Source organism: Paramisgurnus dabryanus, chromosome 23, assembly GCF_030506205.2.
Source record: "Paramisgurnus dabryanus chromosome 23, PD_genome_1.1, whole genome shotgun sequence".
NCBI classification, from domain to species: domain Eukaryota; kingdom Metazoa; phylum Chordata; class Actinopteri; order Cypriniformes; family Cobitidae; genus Paramisgurnus; species Paramisgurnus dabryanus.
The window spans coordinates 16,891,379-16,914,720 of record NC_133359.1 but is presented as its reverse complement, the minus strand read 5'-3'; the positions used below and the strand labels follow the sequence as shown (position 1 = coordinate 16,914,720).

Genomic DNA, 23,342 nt, shown 5'->3' with positions numbered 1-23,342 from the left:
AAAAAACTAATCGTTCTTATGTGCTTATCATCACAAATGTTCAAAGCCAAAATTTCACAGTGTCCAATAACCTTCAAAGGGCAAAACCAAGGACGTAACGCATGTAAATTTTACCTGCCTGTCACAAAGTTGTCAAAGTGCCAAAGAAATCACAGACAACAAGACGATCAAATTTGTCATAAAGTGTCTTAAAGTACCTCACGTGAGGTATCGATCTTTGGTATCGGGGTATTTTTACGAGTACGAGTACAAGTACATGAGCTTGGTATCGGGCCTGATACCGATACTGGTATCGGTGCATCCCTAAAATTTAATAAAGCAGATTGTCTCTTTTTTCACAAAGTTATTATCACTATTTATTAACCAGTTTTTGAGAATCTCATAAGAACTACCATAAAATTTAATCTTTTTATATTCTGGTGAAAGATGTTGTAAACATTCTTTACAAATAATATATTTAAATCAATAACACTATATACTTTCTGCATACTGTTTACAATTATAATGCATCAAACTATGTAACAGAAGCCACATAGTTCACAAATCTATTGCAATAAATTACATAACTATGTAAAAAAAAAAAAAATACAATCTGAAACCATTTACAAGCAATGTATCTCACCTCATTATAATGGATTTTTTATATGGTTTATGTAATGAGGGGACAAATCAAATTTCAGAACAATTAAATTATTTTAATTATTTTAATGTTTTGATTTAGCTGCTACGGCTGGGGCTCACATTTTGGGACGCACTGGTCTAAACTGTATACATCAGCTAAAAACAATTAATTCATTTCCATAGACCAGCCTGGTACAAAAAGTGATTTTGGTCTATAGCTTATCTTGCCTTTCATGCCAACTGTGAGGGGGGGGGGTGCATTTTTTTGTTAACTCATCTGTTTAAATTACATTTTACAATTACAAATTACAGCCTTGAAGTTCTGCATAATTAAGGGCGTGGCACTTGATAGTTGGGGGAACTCCCACTGCTGTTACTACCGCCGAGCGAGGCGTGCGTGGTTTCAGCAACCAGCCACTTCAGCTTTACTCACATCCCCCTTTACCCATTTTCGGTTGTCCGCTAGTGATGCATGGTAACGCAATGCCAAGATGGCGACGCCTGGCCCCACCAACTACTGACTTCAAAAAAGCTCTTCACTAACCTATGGGTGACGACACGGACACTACATTCAAATTTTTTACAGTCTATGGTCTTAAACTACTGAAATTAGCATGTATTTACACACATTTAAGGGTGGAGGCGGGGACTAATTCACATATTCATAACTATGGTCCAAGCTGGGCGATTAATAAATACGACTTCCGGCAGACGAACCCAAAATCCTGGACGGGATGCGTCCGGGAAGAATGGCACGTATGCTCACCCTAGATAAAAGGGTCTTCCAAATGCTAATGTCAATGTAAATGTGTGCATGATATATTGTAGTTTCAACTCTTTCTTTATACACTGTCAGAAAAAAATGGCCAAAATCTGTACCCTAGATCAGTGTTTCTCAACCCTGGTCCTCAAGGACCCCCTTCCAGAAAGTTTTAGATGTCTCCTTATTTAAAACACCTGAACCAACTCATCTGCCTCCTTCCAGAATGTCTCCCTATCAAGCTAATAATTTAAATCAGGTGTGTTAATTAAGGAGACATCTAAAACATTCTGGAAGGGGGTCCTTGAGGACCAGGGTTGAGAAACACTGCCCTAGATGACACTGGGCCCGGGCAGTGCCCTTTCTAAAAGTAAAGCTTTGTACATAAAGAGTTCATATTAGTACCTCAGAGTACCACATATTGGTATCAAAGGGAGCTTATTGGTACCTCAAAGATACATATTAGCATGTCAAAGGTATACAATACATATCTACAAGTATACCTAATGGTATATATTAAGACTTTAAACAGGCTACTGACCCGATTACAGCCTGGTCATTTTGTAAATAGACCAAAAATGGCAATAAGAAAAATATAATTTACACTTGAACCTGTTTTTATAAGACCACGTCAGTGAGTTAAATAAAATGACACATACAGGACACACATCCTGCCGATATTTATAGAATGTTGCTATTCTTATAGACCAAAACAATACGCCCTCCCCCTCCCAAAGAGCTCCGTTGACTTTCATAGTATAACCTCTGTGTTGACATGGGTCTCTGTTGTCATTATACTAATGTGGCTGTGAATGACAGAGGAGATTTGTAGTGCAGTTGGCTGTGTGTGGGGACATCTAAGAGGGTTCAATGACTACTGTCAGTAAAACACAGCCAGGGACGACAATGTTGTGCTCTTTCTCTCTCGCTTTTGCCCTAAAATGAGAGCCCAAGGCTGAATCCCCAGCTGTGAAGTCTCTTCATTGGGGATTACGGACCCCATGCTGTCTACCCGTCATCTGTTGCAGCTTTTAAACACAGGACTTAGTTTTTAGAACACAGTGGACTCGTAACCCGACAGAGACCCAGGTAGAATGTCCAAAGGTTTTGCTGTGCCAGCCAAGACACACTCGGCACCTAGTTTATCACTTGGGGCATAAAAACACTGATGTCATCCATAAATGTGCCATTGAAGTGGCTTAAATTGTTTCCTTGTGTTTAAGCCCAATCCTGCTGCAACTCTATACTGTAGGTGGTCTCGGTGCAGCTGCCAAGTTGGACTTTAGGTTTTATTGTCGGTAACAATGTTGTTTTTTTGTGCCCTTTATAGAATGGCGGAGATGTTGAAAGCACGCTAAATGTCCTCAACGTCCTGGATGAACTTTTGTCAGCAGGTGAGAACTCATTCGCAGCAGTCGAGCTTGGTGATTGATATTTTTTAAAATATATTTTGTAATAAGGAATCGATTCTTGATTTTGATTGCATGAGTTGGAATATAAAATGAATAAGCCACGCCCTACAGGATGTTGAAGCTGATTTTTAAAAGGAATAGGGTTGCAAAGGGGTGGAAAGTGTCCGGTAAATTTCCGTAAACATTCCAATCCTTCCATATATGTTAGGATTTGACCTTAAACATTATTTTTATTATTATTATAGTGCTGGCTTACATTTAGATGTGATCTGATTGACTAACACATTAAGATATTTGTTTGTTTGTTTGTTTTATTTGGTTCCCCATTACTGTAGCTTCAGCATAAGCAAAAAGCTTTTCTTCGTGGGGTCCTATTTAAATATCATGTGACGATACATTTACCACGTAACATTATTCACATCCGTACATTACTTCACATTACACAACATTTAAAACAAACATTTAAAAAAATTGTTAAAATTGTTATTAAACTGTTAACGTAGCAAGTGTGGCTTTTGTGGTAGTCAGGGCCTGGAAAGTGGAGGGGAACCCCACCCTTAAAGGTGCAGTGTGTAATTTTTTGAAGGATCTCTTGACAAAAATGCAAAATAATATATTAAACTTTATTATCAGTGGTGTATAAAGATCTTTCATAATGAACCATTATGTGTTTATTACCTTAGAATGAGACGTTTTTATCTACATACACCGAGGGTCCCCTTACATGGAAGTCGCCATTTTGTGCCACCATGTTTCTACAGAAGCTCTTAATGGACAAACTTTTTTACTAAGTTGTCTCTGAAGATGACATATTTGTCCAGTGGTGGCTACCGTAGCTTCTCTATGTGTTTCAAAAGCAAGGGGTGAGCAGTGGACTGAGCCGTTGGTTGCAATTCGCAACCTCACCACTAGATGCCGCTTAAATTTACACACTGCACCTTTAAGTGATATATGGAGGATTTTTTTATTTTAAGGGGAAGTGAGTTTGTCTGTGTGGGGGGAGAGTATTTTTTTTTAAATGATCTCACCTAAATGAAAATGATGAAAAGATTCATTAAAATGTACACAACAATGGTCCGATCAGTACTTCCTTATTCTGTATTATTGCAGGATCTAAAAAACACCCCACCAAATTGGATAAGAAAATGTCTTCCCATGTAAATCTGATTGTGTAAATGAAACCATATTACTGCTATTTATTTTCATATCTTATTTTTGGTTATTATACAACAACAACTCTATCGAGTTAAATCCTTGTAGAGGTGGAGCAGTGCTATGCTAATCCCATAATCCGCAATTAATTCACGGCAAAGCAATTAACCAAATTTATTCTTTAGCCTTTAGCACAAAGTCCTTATTAGTACAACTTTTGTAACTTCTTAAAGAATGTGGGGAATAAATGTAGATGTCATATTATGATATTACACCATTGGCTCTGTGAGTTTGTGCTATCAGCCTAAATTTAACATTTTGCAAGATAATGGTTGTGCTTTCCTTTAGGCACAGACAGACGGATTCAGTTTATGATATCGAAAGGGGGCAGCGAGGCTCTTTTGACGGCTCTGGGGAACACCGCCCGGTGCCACACCCCCAACTACACCATCCTGTTGCCGCTGCTGCACTTGCTGGCCAAGGTGGGCCACCGAGGTGAGTAATAGAGACGGGGCTAGAATAAAATGGGAGGAGACAATGGATTGATTGACAGATGATTGTATATACATCCCTATCTTTTTTCATTGGTGCACTTAATCTTTGTACAGCGCGTCGTGAATGTGTTAGCATTTAGCCTAGCCCCATTCATTCCTTAGGATCCAAACAGGGATTAATTAAGTAGCCACCAAACACTTTCATGTTTCCCTATTTAAAGACTGTTACATGAGCAGTTTCATGAGTAAGTATGGTGGCAAAAAATAAAAGCGATTTTTAAAGCAGATAAAAATGAGAACTATATTGTATGGTGGAAGAGCACTTAGTTTACAGCACTTCGACCTCGGGTGCAGTAATATTGACGGAAGTTTGAGCGAGAAGTGATGATGTTACTATGCGCCAAGGTCGAAGTGCTGCAAACTAAGTGCTCTTCCGCCATACAATATAGTTCTCATTTAAAAATCGCCACATTTATTTTGTGCCACCATACTTACTTGTCCAAAGTTGTTCAATCTGCAAGAGAGAGTCGTCTTTCTCATAGTGATGTATAATTGAATCGCCTCTCCAGGCGAAAGATAGCTCTGACATTTTTGTGAATTTATTGCAGAAGCGCTATTATTAGCCCTCATAAAAAACACTTCCTTCATTTGAGTAATGCCGTAAATCATCTCATGTAGAGGGCGTAGACAGCATGTGTAAGATCACTGTAAGGTCAGGTAAAAGCCCACAAGTATGTGAGGTCAGAAGTCAAGATTTAATTTGCTACAAGCATGCGATGTTTAGACGTGTAACTGAAGAAGCGAGGGTTTAGTCCCACGACGCATCTCAATGTCTCTCAACATTGTGCTCTTGCCCTTTGATGTCTTTCCCGAGGAACCCGGGAACAGACGAAACAGCGGCGTGTGTTTCCCCCATCTTCGTGTTTCCCTTCGACATTTAGACAAAACAAGTCTAAAAACAAACTCCATCTGCTGCGAGCGTAAACTCATTCCCAAGCAGGCTTTTTACGCACAAGCTGTTTTTGTAAGTGCTTGCAGTCACGGTGGGCCTGTGGGATGTCGGGTCATGTAGTAGAATTGAATGATTTCTAAAGTGCGATGTGGGTTTTTCACCCCACACTGATTTCTCAATAAAGCATTTGCATTTGCAAAGCAGAGATTACCATCTCCTTCACATCGTGCAACGATCTGCATTTCATCAAGATCCATAAATAGTTGACCTGCTGTGTGACATCCTAAAGCGTTTTGTTGTTTCTAATGCAAGTGATGTATGATAAATGGTTGTTTTTAGTGTGTTAGTAAATGAAACATGGTTTGCAACACATTATCGTGAAATTATTGGATGGTAATAAGGAGTTGGAGGGGAGGAGTTTTTCAATAGGACTTGGTGAAAGTCTTTCAGAGGTATTGTTCACATGAAAGATTATGAAGATTAACATATTTGTTTTTAGAAATGAGTCATTCACATTAAAGAGATAGTTCATCGAAACATGACAATTTTGTCATCATTTACTCACACTCAAGTTGTTCCAAACCTGTAAAAAGTATTTCGTTCTGCTGACCACAAAGAAAGATATTTTGAAGAAAAACTGGGGCACCATTGACTTCTATAGTAGCAGGAAATAATACAATGGAAGTGAATGATGCCCCTGATCTGTTTAATTACAAACATTCTTCAGACTATCTTTTTTTATTTTACATTGTTCTGCTTCCCAGGAAGGAAGATATTGTTTGCAACAAAGCAAAACTGGTGCACCATTGACTTTTAAAGTAGGAAAAAATACCATGGAAGTGAGAGGTGCCCCTGATCTGTTTGATAACAAACATTCTTCTGAATATCGTTTATAATGTACATTGTTCTGCTGAACACAAAGGAAGATATTTTGAAGAATGTTTGCAACAAACATCTGTTTGGTTACAAACATTATTCAGAATATCTTTTTAATAATTGCACGTTGTTCTGCTGAACACAAAAAAAAAATATTCCAATAATACTACGGAAGGGAATGATGTCCCTGATCAATTTGGTTACAAACATGCATATTCAGAATATCTTTTTAATAATTGTAAGTTGTTCTGCTGAACAAAGGAAGATATTTTGAAGAATGTTTGTAAGCAAAACTGGGGCACCAATGACTTTAAAGGCGGAGTCCACGATGTTTGAAAAACGGTTTGGAAAAGGAGACGGGCCGACTACCAAAACACACTTATAGCCAATCAAATCAAATCAAATGCCGGGTTGCGTATGTGTGGGGCGGGTCTATCAACAGAAGGTCCAGATTCTATTGGGGTAGGGGCGTGTTTGTTTAGGCGATTTCAAATATCAACACTGGCTTTCAAACATCATGGACTCCGCCTTTAATAGTAGGAAAATAATACTATAGAAGTGAATGATGTCCCTGATCAATTTGGTTAAAGACATACATATTCATAATACCTTTTCATAATTGTACATTGTTCTACTGATCACAAAGAAAGATATTTTGAAGAATGTTTGCAACAAAGCGAAACTGGGGCGCCATTGACTTATATAGTAGGAAGAAATAATACAATGGAAGTGAATGATGCCCCTGATCTGTTTGATTACGAACATTATTCAGAATATCTTTTTTTCATAATTTTACGTTGTTCTGCTGAACACAAAGCAAGACATTTTGAAGAATGTTTGCAACAAAGCAAAGCTGGGGCCCCATTGACTTTAAAAGTAGGAAAATCATACTATGGAAGTGAATGATGCCCCTGATCTATTTGGTTACATAATGTTGAAGTATATTTTTCATAATTTTACGTTGTTCTGCTGAACACAAAGCAAGATATTATGAAGAATGTTTGTAACAAAGCAAAACCGGGGTACCATTGAATTTAAAAGTAGGAAAATAATAGTATGGAAGTGAATGATGCCCCTGATCCATTTGGTTACATTATTCAGAATATATTTTTCATAATTTTACGTTGTTCTGCTGAACAAAAAAGAAGGTGTTTTGACGAATGTTTGTAACAAAGCAAAACTGGGGTACCATTGACTTTTAAAGTAGGAAAAAATAACACAATGGAAGTGAATTGTGCCCCTGATCTGTTTGGTTACAAACATTATTCAGAATATATTTTTAATAATTGCACTTTGTTCTGCTGAACACAAAAAATATATATTTTGAAGAATGTTTGCAACAAAGCAAAACTGGGGCACCATTGACTTTTATAGTAGGGACAATAATACTATGGAAGGGAATGATGTCCCTGATCAATTTGGTTACAAACATGCATATTCAGAATATCTTTTTAATAATTGTAAGTTGTTCAGCTGAACACAAAGGAAGATATTTTGAAGAATGTTTGTAACAAAGCAAAACTGGGGCACCAATGACTTTAACAGTAGGAAAATAATACTATAGAAGTGAATGATGTCCCTGATCAATTTGGTTACAGACATACATATACATAATACCTTTTTCATAATTGTACATTGTTCTACTGATCACAATGAAAGATATTTTAAGGAATGTTTGCAACAAAGCGAAACTGGGGTGCCATTGACTTCTATAGTTGGAAGAAATAATACAATGGAAGTGAATGATGCCCCTGATCTGTTTGATTACAAACATTATTCAGACTATCTTTTTTTATAATTTTACGTTGTTCTGCTTCCCACGAAGGAAGATATTTTGAAGAATGTTTGCAACAAAGCAAAACTGGTGCACCATTGACTTTTAAAGTAGGAAAAAAAACATGGAAGTGAGAGGTGCCCCTGATCTGTTTGATTACAAACATTCTTCTGAATATATTTTAAAATGTACATTGTTCTGCTGAACACAAAGGAAGATATTTTGAAGAATGTTTACAACTTAGCAAAACTCGGGCACCATTGACTTTTATAGTAGGAAAAATAACACAATGGAAGTGAATTGTGCCCCTGATCTGTTTGGTTACAAACATTATTCAGAATATCTTTTTAATAATTGCACGTTGTTCTGCTGAACACACAAAAAAAAGATATTTTGAAGAATGTTTGCAACAAAGCAAAACTGGGGTACCATTGACTTTTAAAGTAGGAAAAATACTATGGAAGTGAATGGTCCCCCTGATCAGTTTGATTACAAACATTCTTCAGAATATATTTTTCATAATTTTACGTTGTTCTGCTGAACACAAAGGAAGATATTTTAAAGAATGTTTGCAACAGATCAAAACAGGGGCCCCATTGACTTTAAAAGTAGGAAAATAATACTATGGAAGTGAATGATGCCCCTGATCTATTTGGTTACATTATTCAGAATATATTTTTCATAATTGTACGTTGTTCTGCTAAACACAAAGCAAGATATTTTGAAAAATGTTTGCAACAAAGCAAAACTGGGGCCCCATTGACTATAAAAGTAGGAAAATAATACCATGGAAGTGAATGATGCCCCTGATCTATTTGGTTACATTATTCAGAATATATTTTTCATAATTGTACGTTGTTCTGCTAAACACAAAGCAAGATATTTTGAAAAATGTTTGCAACAAAGCAAAACTGGGGCCCCATTGACTATAAAAGTAGGAAAATAATACCATGGAAGTGAATGATGCCCCTGATCTATTTGATTACAAACATTATTCAGAATATCTTTTTTCATAATTGTACGTTGTTCTGCTGAACACAAAGCAAGACATTTTGAAGAATGTTTGCAACAAAGCAAAACTGTGGCCCCATTGACTTTAAAAGTAGGAAAATAATATTATGGAAGTAAATGATGCCCCTGATCCATTTGGTTACATTATTCAGAATATATTTTTCATAATGTTACGTTGTTCTGCTCAACACAAAGCAAGATATTTTGAAGAATGTTTGTAACAAAGCAAAACTGGGGTACCAATGACTTTTAAAGTAGGAATAATACTATGGAAGTGAATGGTGCCCCTGATCGGTTTGATTACAAACATTCTTCAGAATATTTTTTGGAAAAATGCACGGTTTCTGAACGTATAAGTGGAACATGATTTTCTTTCCCCAGATCGTCAGATTGGTGTGAAGGCAGAGAAGATCGATGCGGTTCTCCTGGTTCTGGATTTGCTACGGCAGAATGTAAAGAACTCCAGAAGAGCTGCGGCCTGCCTGTGGGTCATCCAAGTCTTCTGTTCTTCTGGTGAGTTTGCAGCTGACCCGAGAACTGAGGCTTTTTTAGTCCATAATGTTTAAAATTAGAATCTGAGCAGGACACACTGCTGCTTAAAGCTAGAAGTACACTCACCTAAAGGATTATTAGGAACACCTCTTCAAATTCTCATTAATGCATTTATCTAATCAACCATTCACATGGCAGTTGCTTCAATGCATTTAGGGGTGTGGTCCTGGTAAAGACAAAATCCCCTGAACTCTAAACTGAATGTCAGAATAGGAAAGAAAGCTGATTTAAGCAAATTTGAGCGTGGCATGGTTGTTGGTGCCAAAAGGGCTGGTCTGAATATTTCACAAAGGGTTTACAAAGATTGGTGTGAAAAGGGAAAAACATCCAATATGCAGCAGTCCTGTTGGCGAAAATGCCTTGTTGATGCTAGAGGTCAGAGGAGAATGGGCCGACTGATTCAAGCTGATAGAAGAGCAACTTTGACTGAAATAACCACTCGTTACAATCGAGGTATGCAGCAAAGCATTTGTGAAGCCACAACACGCACAACCTTGAGGCGGATGGGCTAAAACAGCAGAAGACCCCACCGGGTACCACTCATCTCCACTACAAATAGGAAAAAGAGGCTACAATTTGCGCGAGCTCACCAAAATTGAACAGTTGAAAACTGGAAAAATGTTGCCTGGTCTGATGAGTCTCGATTTCTGTTGAGACATTCTGATGGTAGAGTCAGAATTTGGCATAAACAGAATGAGGACATGGATTCATCATGCTTTGTTACCACTGTGCAGGGTGGTGATGGTGGTGTAATGGTGTGGCGGATGTTTTCTTGGCAAATTTTAGGCCAATTGGGCATCGTTCAAATGCCACGGCTTACCTGAGCATTGTTTCTGACCATGTCCATCCCTTTATGATCACCATGTACCCATCCTCTGATGGCTACTTCCAGCAGGATAATGCACCATGTCACAAAGCTCAAATCATTTCAAATTGGTTTCCTGAACATGACAATGAGTTCACTGTACTAAAATGGCCCCCACAACAACCAGATCTCACCCCAGTAGAGCATCTTTGGGATGTGGTGGAATGGGAGATTCATGCCCTGGATGTGCATCCCCCAAAAACTTCTATCAACTGCAAGATGCTATCCTATCAATATGGGCCAACATTCCTAAAGAATACTTTCAGCACCTTGTTGAATGAAGGCGAAAGGGTTCCAACACAGTATTAGTATGGTGTTCCTAATAATCCTTTAGGTGAGTGTATAGTCACATTATACGCACTCCCAGATTTTTGTAACCGTGCATACTTTGTACGCATAGCTCATGCATGCGTGTACAGGAGAAGAAGTATGTAGCCCAGGAGATACGTTTCGACTGTGCGTTTACGTTGGCATACACATGAAAAACAGACGATACTCTGGGCTTTAGGATCATGATATAATTAATCTCAGAAGATTTTAATCAAGCCTCATTTCCAGACAGCCAGGAGAGGCATAATTAAAAAAGGCATAAGGTTTAATTTTCCACGGCAGAGGTTTAATAAAGAATTGTTTTATTTCTTGACGCAGGAGAGCTGTGTTTTTATAATGTCATAAAGGTGAACGTATGAAGGGAATCATAAACAGAAGACAAACAAACATAACTCCAATTAATTCAAAACAATGGCCTTTTACTACACACAACATTTTATTCTTTGATTTAATTTCTTTTATACCATGTAGTTTCTGTATTTTCCCATCTTAGGTAATATACTGAAATTGCACTGACACTTTTGAATTTACTGAGGTGAATGCTCTGGAATTACATTACATGCGGCATATTCGAATTTAACTAAAGACCAATGTTGACCTTTGAGATAGGGAAATGGGCTTTTTATCAGCATTATTATAAAAGCTGATGAAAAATATCTATTTGTACTGTATCTTCCACAGTACGCCCAAAAGAATCCACTGTAGCGATCGCCAGCCTACTAGCGAGTACTGTAAAAAGAAAATGTCACCTGGGTATATGCATGTATCTTATTTACATGGGTGAAGTCTCTTAATATTTCCCCTGGAGTCTTATCCCGGGCACACCCCCCCAGAGGAGATGAATGGGGGATCTACTATACAACACTATGAAGCGTAATATTATCAGAGGTATCAAGTTCAGCAGTGCTGCAAAGACATTTTGTTGTATTAATTACCCGTCTGGTCTTTCAGTGAGCACTGCGGTCGTGCTGGGAAGGAACCGAGGCCTGGACGTGGTCTTCAAGCTCATATCTCCACACACAACCAAGCACTTGCGCACTGTCAAGTGAGTATCGCATGGCACGTGGGTGCGTCATTCGTGGGAGGGGGCACATGCTGGTCTTACTCCATAGTAAAAACAGTCGTATGCTGAGATAGACATAAACACTTGCATACATTTACTAAGCAGTCAAAACCAGCATGCCATAGCATTCTGTTGGTTTTTTACACAAAACTACCACAGGAAAGTGACTCAACCCTACCTCAAGGGCACAAAATATTTGATTTATTTGTTCACGTTCATGGACATGATTTTCTTTTTTTGTCTTTTTCGTGTCACGAATTTCTATGATTGGTTTTTTCGTGTCCCTAGCACGACATTTCTTTTTTTGTATAATTTTATGTATTTTTTTCTATTTATTTAAATCATTGTAGCTTGGGTTTGCGGTTAGATTTGGGGTTTGGGTTAGGATGTAATTTGATGTATTTTTTAACTATTTTCACACTGGGTTGGGGTTAGAGTTTGGGTTAGGATGTCTGAAATGTAACAGAAAGTCATTCTAACCCCAAATAACAATGGTAAGAAAAATAGAAAAAAATTGAAAACAATACATGAAATGACACAAAAAAAGAAAGTTGTGCTACGGACAGGAAAAAAACTATTTATAAAAGTTTGTGTCAAGTGACACGACAAATACATTAATGCTCAATGACACTAAAAAAAGCAAAACACCGTGACACGAAAACACAAAAAAAGCTGAAAAATCGTGTCTACAAACACGAATAAATAAATGCTCTATAAAAAAAGAAGAAAAAACAATACATGAAATGACACAAAAAAAGAAAGTTGTGCTAAGGACAGGAAAAACTATTTATAAAAGTTTTTGTTGAGTAACACGAAAAAACCATTCATGCTCATTGACACAAAAAAAACAGAAAATCGTGACATGAAAAAAGCAGAAAATCGTGTCTAACAAATAAATAAATGAATGCTCAAGAAAAAAAGAAGAAAAAACAATACATAACATGACACGAACAAAAGTCGTGCTGCGGACACAAAAAACTATTTATAAAAGTTTGTGCCAAGGGACATGAAAAAAATACATTCATGCTCAATGACACAAAAAAGCAAAACACCGTGACACGAAAACACAAAAAAGCGGAAAAATCGTATCTACGAACACGAATAAATAAATGCTCTAGAAAAAAAGAAGAAAAAACAATTCATAAAATGACACAAAAAGAAAGTCGTGCTACAGACATGAAAAACTATTTATAAAAGTTTGTTACAAGTGACATGAAAAAGACATTTATGCTCATTCACACACACAAAAAAAAACAGAAAATCGTGACACGAAAACACGAAAAGCAGAAAAACGTGTCTATGAACACGAATTAATAAATGCTCAAGAAAAAAGAAGAAAAAACAATACATAACATGACATGAACAAAAGTCCTGCTACGAACATGAAAAACGATTTAGAAAAGTTTGTGTCGAGTGACACGAAAAACATTCATGCTCATTGACAAGAAAAAAAAACTGAAAATCGTGACATGAAAAAAAAGCAGAAAATCCTGTCTATGAACAAATAAATAAATAAATGCTTAAGAAAAAAGAAGAAAAAACAATACATAACATGACACGAACAAAAGTCATGCTGCAGACACAAAAAAATATTTATAAAAGTTTGTGCCAAGGGACATGAAAAAACATTCATGCTCATTGACAAGAAAAAAAGGAGAAAATTGTGACACGAAAACACAAAAAAGCAGAAAATCATGTCTATGAACACAAATAAATAAATCAAATATTTCATGACTATACCATGACTTGAGATTAAGTTGTGTGACAAGGCGTCTCATTTATAAAACTGCATATGCAGGTACTGTGAGTTCTGAATGCTCTGAATGCTCTTTCTCTGCCGTACTTTTGCTCTTCCTAGAGTGCCTCGTGCACATTTAAATCAATCGAGTGTGGGCAGATCCCGTAGCAACAGGGGTGGTGTCATGGTCGCGAGAGAGAGTGATAGTCGTGCAAGCCAATCATTTGTTTCGTCCCGAATGTTGACGAAATATAAATATAAATACATATATATTACAATTTGAAATAAATATTATTATTTTAAATAGTGAGCAGATTGTGGTTCCTTACTGTGTAGCGATGTGTGTTTATATTTAAAACTAAAACAAATGTTTGTCTTTAAAAAAGTTCTGTCACATTTGATAAAGTTAATTGAGGATCACGTGATTTTCGGTTGGCGAGCTTCAGAAAAGCTCACGTGATTTCCGGTAAGGGAACATAGGGACCATCGATGCTCACTGGCTTTCCTGACTACTGAACAAGGGAGCTGATTGAGACATACCCATAGTTTCTAGTAAACCGTCAGACGTCGAGGCAGATTGTTGTGCCAGCGCGACGTCATTGCCTTAGAAAAAGTGCAGATAATCCAGAACATGGCTGTACGCTACAGGACGCACAGATCAGATCTGAACAGTTGTGATACACAACATGGACAGTGGGTCTGTAAAATCGGATATGCACCAAAATCGGATATGGTCTGACAGTGTGAATAAGGTATTTGACTGCTGATTAAATTAAACAAAGTGTGCAAAAACGAGTTTGTAAAATCATACTGGGACAACGCTACGAAGGATATTCCGATGCCCTCTCCCTTCTTGGATTGTGCACAGTAGCAAAAGACAAGTCCAACTGTGTCTTGATTTTGCTATAGCTATATAGAGACTGGTTACCACCACTCAGGAAACAGCTGACTGGATGCCAGATGAGGAACTCGGCTAAACCCCCAAATGCCGAACGGAACAATTCAGGAGATTCCACATTCCCTATAACTTAAGTGTTGGCATTTAATGATTACGGATTTTTTTTTAAACTTGGTACATCTTTATGATGTATATTATTATTATTATTATTTTTATTTGTTTCCTTTTTATATTATTTTATATTTAGGTAAACTTGTACTGACATTTTATTGTAACAGCAAACGTCCTTGGGTAGCTGTAATGATGCTGAAAAGTCAATAAATCAAATCAATAAAATATCTGTACTACAGCTCCCGCCCCCAGTAAAATGATATCTAAACATGTAATATAAACCCAAGCGTGTGTGATCTACTCACACTTTGTCAACTCTGAACTTTAAAGTCATTCTTCAGGCAACAGAAGGTCAGAAGTCTGACTTTTAATGCGAGTCTCTGTCTCACCTGCAGGTGCCACGCTGCTCGCTTGCTAATAAAGGCCACAACATAGCAGTAATGTCAAACACCTGCTGTGATTTTAAGTATTTATGCTTCAAGGCAGAGCTTGTTTGTTGAAACTGGCAACATTAAGATTTTTTGAACCAGTTTCAGTGCATTAAGTTAGATTTTCATCACTGCTTCATTGCTACGTTTGTCAGGGGTAATATCCTAAAGTTCCTGAACACAAGAGTTTGTCTTACACAGTAAAGTCGTTTTTTTTTTAAACCCACAGGCTGACTGCAGGGGGTTTCACGTTTGTATGCACACACTGTCTGCAGCGAGGCAGATCAAAACCGAACGTACAGAGATGCGCCACTCGGTCCGGTGGTCTTGTATAATGAGTGCTTTCCAGCGTAACTCAGTTCTGTGAAATTTGCATGGATGAAACATCTCATTTGTGCAAACACGCTTATTGAAATGCTCGAAACATGTTTGTTTACGGGGGTCGACAGATGTGTGCTGCATACATATGCGCATTCGCCTGCTTATGATTGGCAGTCGTAAGCCCGGTTAAGCCAGGCGTGTGCTTTTTTTGGCTTTTGCGATGGTGGCTTGCCAGGTTGTACCATATGACCCCAGTGAGATCTTGGGTGAAAGCCACCGCAGACTCTTTTAACATCAACAGTGTTTTATTTCCAAATGCACGCTATATATTTCTCAGGCCCTCGGATACGATTGACAGTGTTGATTGGGTGACTCGATACGACACACTAAATTTAAATGGTACCACACGAAGGCAGTGAATCGGCTGTCTGTGAGCATAAGCAATCACACTGAGTGATCAAAATTAAAGTTTGATTAAAGAATAGGCCTTGGATTGTACAATTGTAAGTATCTGAATTATGTAAACAATGTCTGTTGTGCGGTAACAGGAAATGCATTCCCATTTGAAGTGTGTGGCACTTGTAAAGTGTGTCCTGATGGTGCACAGAGTCTAAAAAAACAGTGTTCCCCAAACTGCCGGTATCAGCCTTCCATGCATTCATGATCATCTTAAAGGCATAGTTCACCAAAAATGATTATGTTGTTCAACACGTGTACTGTATATAATTTTTTTCTTGCAGAATATTAGAGAGTGATGGAAAAAGTGTAAGGAAAAACAAAACAACAATTAAAGTGAATGATAATATTCTGCCTTTTGTCAGCCTTCTATCTGGCCTCAGCTGTCTCGTGAAGACATATATGACTGTAGTTTGTAAAGTTTGAAGTATTTAAATGTTTCGTTACAAAAACCCATCGCTTCATGTCAGAAGACTTAAGAACTATATGGATTAGTAAATGGGGCACCACCCAGTGCCATTGTAAAGGTAAAAAGAGCCCGGATGTTATTTAATATAACGCTGAATTTTTGGCCGAAAGAAGAAAGTCGTACTAGTCACTAGGATGTCTTCAGGGTACGTAAAATATGGACTTATTTTCAAAAAAATTACTTTTATTTTGTATGATATTAATCTAGATTATACGGAGCCCCTAAGGGGACATGGAGCAAAAATCACATGAAGTTTCACGTGAGCACATGAAACTGAACTTCATTTGATTTTTGCTCCATGTCCCCTTAGGGCAGGGGTGTCAAACTCAATTTCATCCCGGGCCACATCAGCATTACGGTTAATCTCAAAGGGCCGGTTGTATTTGAACGACTGTATGAATGTATCAACTCTTTTATTACTGTACATTGCATAATTTTCTCTGCATTTGATTACTATTGGTTTTGTTAATAACTCAATTAATACCTAGCTTTGAAAGTAGAAGCCCAGGCAAATAATGACAAAGTGTATAGAGTACAACTATTCTACAGATTATTTTAAAAATAATTGTGGTGACAAAAACACATGTTGTATGTGAGTACACTCAAAATATTCTGTTATCCTTCATTGTGCAGGTAAGAAAATGAGAGGCATTTTAAAATACTAATAAAGAGTTTTACAATCTCCACCACAATATGCATTTATTAGATACAGATACTCTCGATCAATCGTTTCAATCGTTTATTAAAAGTAATCAGTTCAGATGAGTCATTAGTTTGCGAATTTAGCGGGAATAGACGCGTTGTAAACTAATCCCAGCTGGACATCGCGAAACATTTCTGTAAACGAGACGGAAAACATTTTCTCGCTGGATGAGCGTAAGCTGCAGCCTTCGCATTAAGACACGGCCACTCTAGTAGTGCGCGCGTGCGAGGTACTGCTCGTTATCTCGCATGCAATCATCAACATTATCACTGTAATTATATTACAAAAAGACTTTGGCGGGACAAAAATTTGTTTTGGTGGCTGCTAAAAAAATCAATGTAGGAAATAACCTGCAAAAAATAAAACTTATAATAACAATAAAATAATCTGTAAACTCTCGCGTGCCACATAATTTGTAAGATCTCGCGGGCCAGATGAAACGAGGGGGCGGGCCGGATTTGGCCCGCGGGCCTTGAGTTTGACACCCCTGCCTTAGGGGCTCTGTATAATCTAGATTAATATCATACAAAATAAGTAATTTTTTTGCATAATAGATGAGTTTGTGCTGTGTGTAAATACTATGTATATTTAAACACACACACACAAACACATAAATATATATACATTTAAGAAATGTATTATTTACAGTATATTGTTTTTTATTTATATAAAATATATAAAAATATAAATGAATATATATACACATGTAAATATTTCTTAAATACATACATGAATGTGTGTGTATTTATTTATACATAATAATTACACACAGCACAAAATCATATGTTATGCAAAAAAATACTTTTATTTTGTATGAGATTAATCTAGATTAATCTATGCCCAGCACTACTTCTTTTTTACAGTGGATGTTTCCATGTAGGTGCCCTCCAAGCACAAACGCGAACAAACTCTGAATACAAGCCAATACAAACAACTGGATGTTGCTGGTCTAGGATGGCTTACTACCTTAAACAGCAAATAACCTGTGGAGCATCTAATTATCACCTATCATGTTTCTTAAAACAGTTAACCACTTAAGATGGATTTTCAAATGAGGCAAACCTATACCTTCTTTGATAGAGCATTCTGTTAGCAACCTAAAGGTCATGGGTCCAATTCCCAGAAAACACGCATACTGATATAAATGTAACTTATAAGTCACTTTGGAAGAAAGCATCTGCCAAGTCCATTGATTTAAATATAAATGTAAACCCGAAGAGGGTGCTCTCCCTTTCTGACACCTCTGGAAAAACTGGACTCTTTCCATCTCCAGTTGCTGATAGCTCGCCGTATACACGCCGCGGATTATAGCAGTACAGCACATCTAACTAGATAGAAAAGTTTGAAGACAAACTTTATGTTGGCTTGACAAAGCCTAGCCTGAACGTTTAAAACAGATTGAGAGAAATTTAAAACAAGTTTAGTTTAGTATTATAACTTCCCGTAAACATGATACCAAAAGTAACCATGTTAGCATGTTACGCACTAAGTTAGCATGATGCTAACATGAATTAGCATGAAGCTAGCATGAAGCTAACATGAATTAGCATAAAGCTAGCATGATGCTAACATGAATTAGCATGAAGCTAACATGAATTAGCATGAAGCTAACATGATGCTAACATGAATTAGCATGAAGCTAGCATGATGCTAACATGAATTAGCATGAAGTTAGCATGATGTTAACATGAATTAGCATGAAGCTAGCACGATGCTAACATGAATTAGCATGAAGCTAGCACGATGCTAACATAAATTAGCATGAAGCTAGCATGATGCTAACATGAATTAGCATGAAGCTAGCATGATGCTAACATCAATTAGCATGAAGCTAGCATGATGCTAGCATGATGCTAACATGAATTAACATTGTTCTAACATGAATTAGCATGAAGCTAGCATGATGCTAACATGAATTAGCATGATGCTAACATGAATTAGCATGAAGCTAGCATGATGCTAACATGAATTAGCATGAAGCTAGCATGATGTTAACATGAATTAGCATGAAGCTAGCATGATGCTAACATGAATTAGCATGAAGCTAGCATGATGCTAACATGAATAAGCATGAAGCTAGCATGATGCTAACATGAATTAGCATGAAGCTAGCATGATGCTAACATGAATTAGCATGAAGCTAGCATGATGCTAACATGAATTAGCATGAAGCTAGCATGATGCTAACATGAATTAGCATGAAGCTAGCATGATGCTAACATGAATTAGCATGAAGCTAGCATGATGCTTACATGAATTAGCATGAAGCTAGCATGATGCTAACATGAATTAGCATGAAGCTAGCATGATGCTAACATGAATTAGCATGAAGCTAGCATGATGCTAGCATGATTAGCATGAAGCTAACATGAATTAGCATGAAGCTAGCATGATGCTAACATGAATTAGCATGAAGCTAGCATGATGCTAACATGAATTAGCATGAAGCTAGCATGATGCTAACATGAATTAGCATGAAGCTAGCATGATGCTAACATGAATAAGCATGAAGCTAGCATGATGCTAACATGAATTAGCATGAAGCTAGCATGATGCTAACATGAATTAGCATGAAGCTAGCATGATGCTAACATGAATTAGCATGAAGCTAGCATGATGCTAACATGAATTAGCATGAAGCTAGCATGATGCTAACATGAATTAGCATGAAGCTAGCATGATGCTAACATGAATTAGCATGAAGCTAGCATGATGCTAACATGAATTAGCATGAAGCTAGCATGATGCTAACATGAATTAGCATGAAGCTAGCATGATGCTAGCATGAGTAGCATGAAGCTAGCATGATGCTAGTATGATTAGCATGAAGCTAAAATAAATTAGCATGAAGCTAGCACGACGTTAACATGAATTAGCATGAAGCTAGCACAACGCTAACATGAATTAGCATGAAGCTAGCACGACGTTAACATGAATTAGCATGAAGCTAGCATGATGCTAACATGAATTAGCATGAAGCTAGCACGATGCTAACATAAATTAGCATGAAGCTAGCATGATGCTAACATGAATTAGCATGAAGCTAGCATGATGCTAACATGAATTAGCATGAAGCTAGCATGATGCTAACATGAATTAACATTGTTCTAACATGAATTAGCATGAAGCTAGCATGATGCTAACATGAATTAGCATGAAGCTAGCATGATTTATTATGAAATTAGCATAAAGCTAGCACGAAACTAGCATGAAGCTAGTATGACTTAGCATGGAGCTAGCATAAGGCTAACATGACCAAAAGACCCAACCCCCATGTCTCTATGATTTTCGGATCCAGAGATATAAGGCTTTGTTTATTATGTTGCTAGGGTGCTCATATTTGGTTGCTAGGGGCGTGGCTGAATACCTCAATAAGAATCCTCAGAGACTGATTGGATGCCTGAGTAAAATGAGCCCACCCCCATATCTCTACGACACTCTAAAGTGAAGATATTCCATCTGGGACGCTTTTATTCCCTTATATGGGCATGTTCCCTGCCCCATTATAAGTCAATGGGGAAATTTGGGTGCCCCTTACACCCCAGGGGTGAAACTTACACCCCAATGTGATGTATGTTCTTACAGAGCCTGCCAGCCTCTTCAAATGTGGTAACCCACAAGTTTCTACAAATTTCTCGCTTGCAGCTATGACCCGTCAAAGTTTGTCGCAATGTTAAGTCAATGGAAAATTTGGGGTGTTTGAGCGCCCCGTTTAGGAATTCGGTAGGTCCCATCAGTTAGAAAAGTCATAGCAACAATCTACGTACCAGTCTTAAAAGTTTTGTAAAGTTTTGTGGGTGTAGCTTGAAAGCTCTAGGAGGAGTTACTGTGAGAAAAAGTTTGTACCAGAAGAATAATAATAACTAGATAGGTACATTTCCTGAAGAAAATGTGAAGTGGTGCTTGCCGTGGCAAATTTCGGGGGACAATATAAGATTATACTCCAAGCCAAAAGTAAAACAATTCAACCCACATGTCTCTACGATATTCTGATGCGAAGATATAAGGCTTTGTTTATTCGGTTGCTAGGGTACTGTATTTGGTTGCTAGGGAGAAAATTGGCATCCACTAGTGATTACACTCCGAGTCACGAGTCAAACGGTCAAACCCCCGTGTCTCTACGATGTTCTGATGCGGAGATATAAGTCTTTGTTTACTCTGTTGCTAGGGTACTGTATTTGGTTGCTAGGGAAAAAATTGGCATCCACTAGTGATTACACTCCGAGATACGAGTCAAACGGTCCAACCCCCGTGTCTCTGCGATGTTCTGATGTGGAGATAAAAGGCTTTGATTACTCTGTTGCTAGGGTAATGTATTTGGTTGCTAGGGAGAAAATTGGCATCCACTAGTGATTACACTCCGAGTCACGAGTCAAACGGTCCAAACCCCGTGTCTCTACGATGTTCTGATGCGGAGATATAAGGGATTGTTTACTCTGTTGCTAGGGTACTGTATTTGGTTGCTAGGGAAAAAAAATGGCATCCACTAGTGATTACCCTCCGAGTCACGAGTCAAACGGTCCAAACCCCATGTCTCTACGATGTTCTGATGCGGAGATATAAGGCTTTGTTTACTCTGTTGCTAGGGTACTGTATTTGGTTGCTAGGGAAAAAAATGGCATGCACTAGTGATTACCCTCCGAGTCATGAGTCAAACGGTCCAACCCCCATGTCTCTACGATGTTCTGATGTGGAGATATAAGGCTTTGTTTACTCTGTTGCTAGAGTACTGTATTTGGTTGCTAGGGGCGTGGCTTGGGAGTGGCCAATGATGTGCCCAGTGATTACACTCCGAGACACAAGTAAAACGGTCCAACCCCCGTGTCTCTACGATGTTCTGATGCGGAGATATAAGGCTTTGTTTACTCTGTTGCTAGGGTACTGTATTTGGTTGCTAGGGGCGTGGCTTGGGAGTGGCCAATTATGTGCCCAGTGATTACACTCCGAGTCACAAGTAAAACGGTCCAACCCCCGTGTCTCTACGATGTTCTGATGCGGAGATATAAGGCTTTGTTTACTCTGTTGCTAGGGTACTGTATTTGGTTGCTAGGGGCGTGACTTGGGAGTGGCCAATGATGTGCCCAGTGATTACACTCCGAGTCACAAGTAAAACGGTCCAACCCCCGTGTCTCTACGATGTTCTGATGCGGAGAAATAAGGATTTGTTTATTCGGTTGCTAGGGTGCTCCAATTTGGTTGCTAGGGGCGTGGCTTGGGAGTGGCCAATGATGCGGCCAGTGATTACCCTCCGAGTCACGAGTAAAACGGTCCAACCCCCGTGATTCTATGATGTTCTGATGCAGAGATATAAGGCTTTGTTTATTCGGTTGCTAGGGTGCTCATATTTGGTTGCTAGGGGCGTGGCTTGGGAGTGGCCAATGATGTCGCAAGTTATTACGCTCTGAGTCACAAGTAAAATGGTCCAACCCCACTGTCTCTACGATGTTCTGATGCGGAGAAATAAGGATTTGTTTATTCGGTTGCTAGGGTGCTCCAATTTGGTTGCTAGGGGCGTGGCTTGGGAGTGGCCATTGATGCGGCCAGTGATTACCCTCCGAGTCATGAGTAAAACGGTCCAACCCCCATGATTCCACGATGTTCTGATGTCGAGATATAACTGTTTGAATTTTATGTTGCTAGGGTGCTTAAAAGTGGTTGCTAGGGGCGTGGCTTAATAGCTCTGGGACTATCCTGATAAATTGATTGGATGTCTGAGTAAAATGAGCCCACCCCCATGTCTCTACGACATTGTAAAGCGAAGATATCCCATCTGGAACTTTTTTATTCCCTTATATGGGCATGTTTCCTGCCCCATTATAAGTCAATGGGAATTTTCGGGTGCCTCTTACACCCCAGGGGTGCAGCTTACACCCCAATGTGATGTATGTTCTTACAGAGTCTATCACCCTCTTCAAATGTTGTAACCTACATGTTTCTACAAAATCCTCAAACGGAGCTATGACCCGTCAAAGTTCGGCCCAATGTTAAGTCAATGGGATTTTTCGGTTGGTTTTTCGCCCCCCTTTCGAAAATCCTGCACCCGATCGCTTATAAAAGTCATAGCACACCTCTCCTTAATAATCCGGTCGATTTGAGCCCTCTTTCATGGGACTGTGGCAAACCGTGCGGGACGAGTTACGCGCCGAAAAAGTGTGCAGACATAAGAATAAGATATAATAATAATAATAATAAGTATGAGCAATAATAATAGTGATGCCTTGCATAAATGCAAGCACCACTAATAACTAGATAGAAAAGTTTGAAGACAAACTTTATGTTGGCTTGACAAAGCCTAGCCTGAACGTTTAAAACAGATTGAGAGAAATTTAAAACAAGTTTAGTTTAGTATTATAACT

General features: G+C 38.2%; 1 protein-coding gene across 4 annotated transcripts in view; it reads left to right on the top strand.

Moving 5' to 3' along the window:
- Positions 1 to 23,342, top strand: part of agbl1 (AGBL carboxypeptidase 1) — a 286,400-nt gene that overhangs the window by 44,345 nt on the left and 218,713 nt on the right. For all 4 annotated transcript variants that reach the window (XM_065291580.2, XM_065291581.2, XM_073813242.1 and 1 more), the window contains 4 exons: positions 2,712 to 2,775; positions 4,294 to 4,440; positions 9,434 to 9,565; positions 11,751 to 11,844. In XM_065291580.2, coding sequence (XP_065147652.1) covers positions 2,712 to 2,775; positions 4,294 to 4,440; positions 9,434 to 9,565; positions 11,751 to 11,844 — 437 coding nt within the window. The remainder of the gene's footprint in view (positions 1 to 2,711; positions 2,776 to 4,293; positions 4,441 to 9,433; positions 9,566 to 11,750; positions 11,845 to 23,342) is intronic.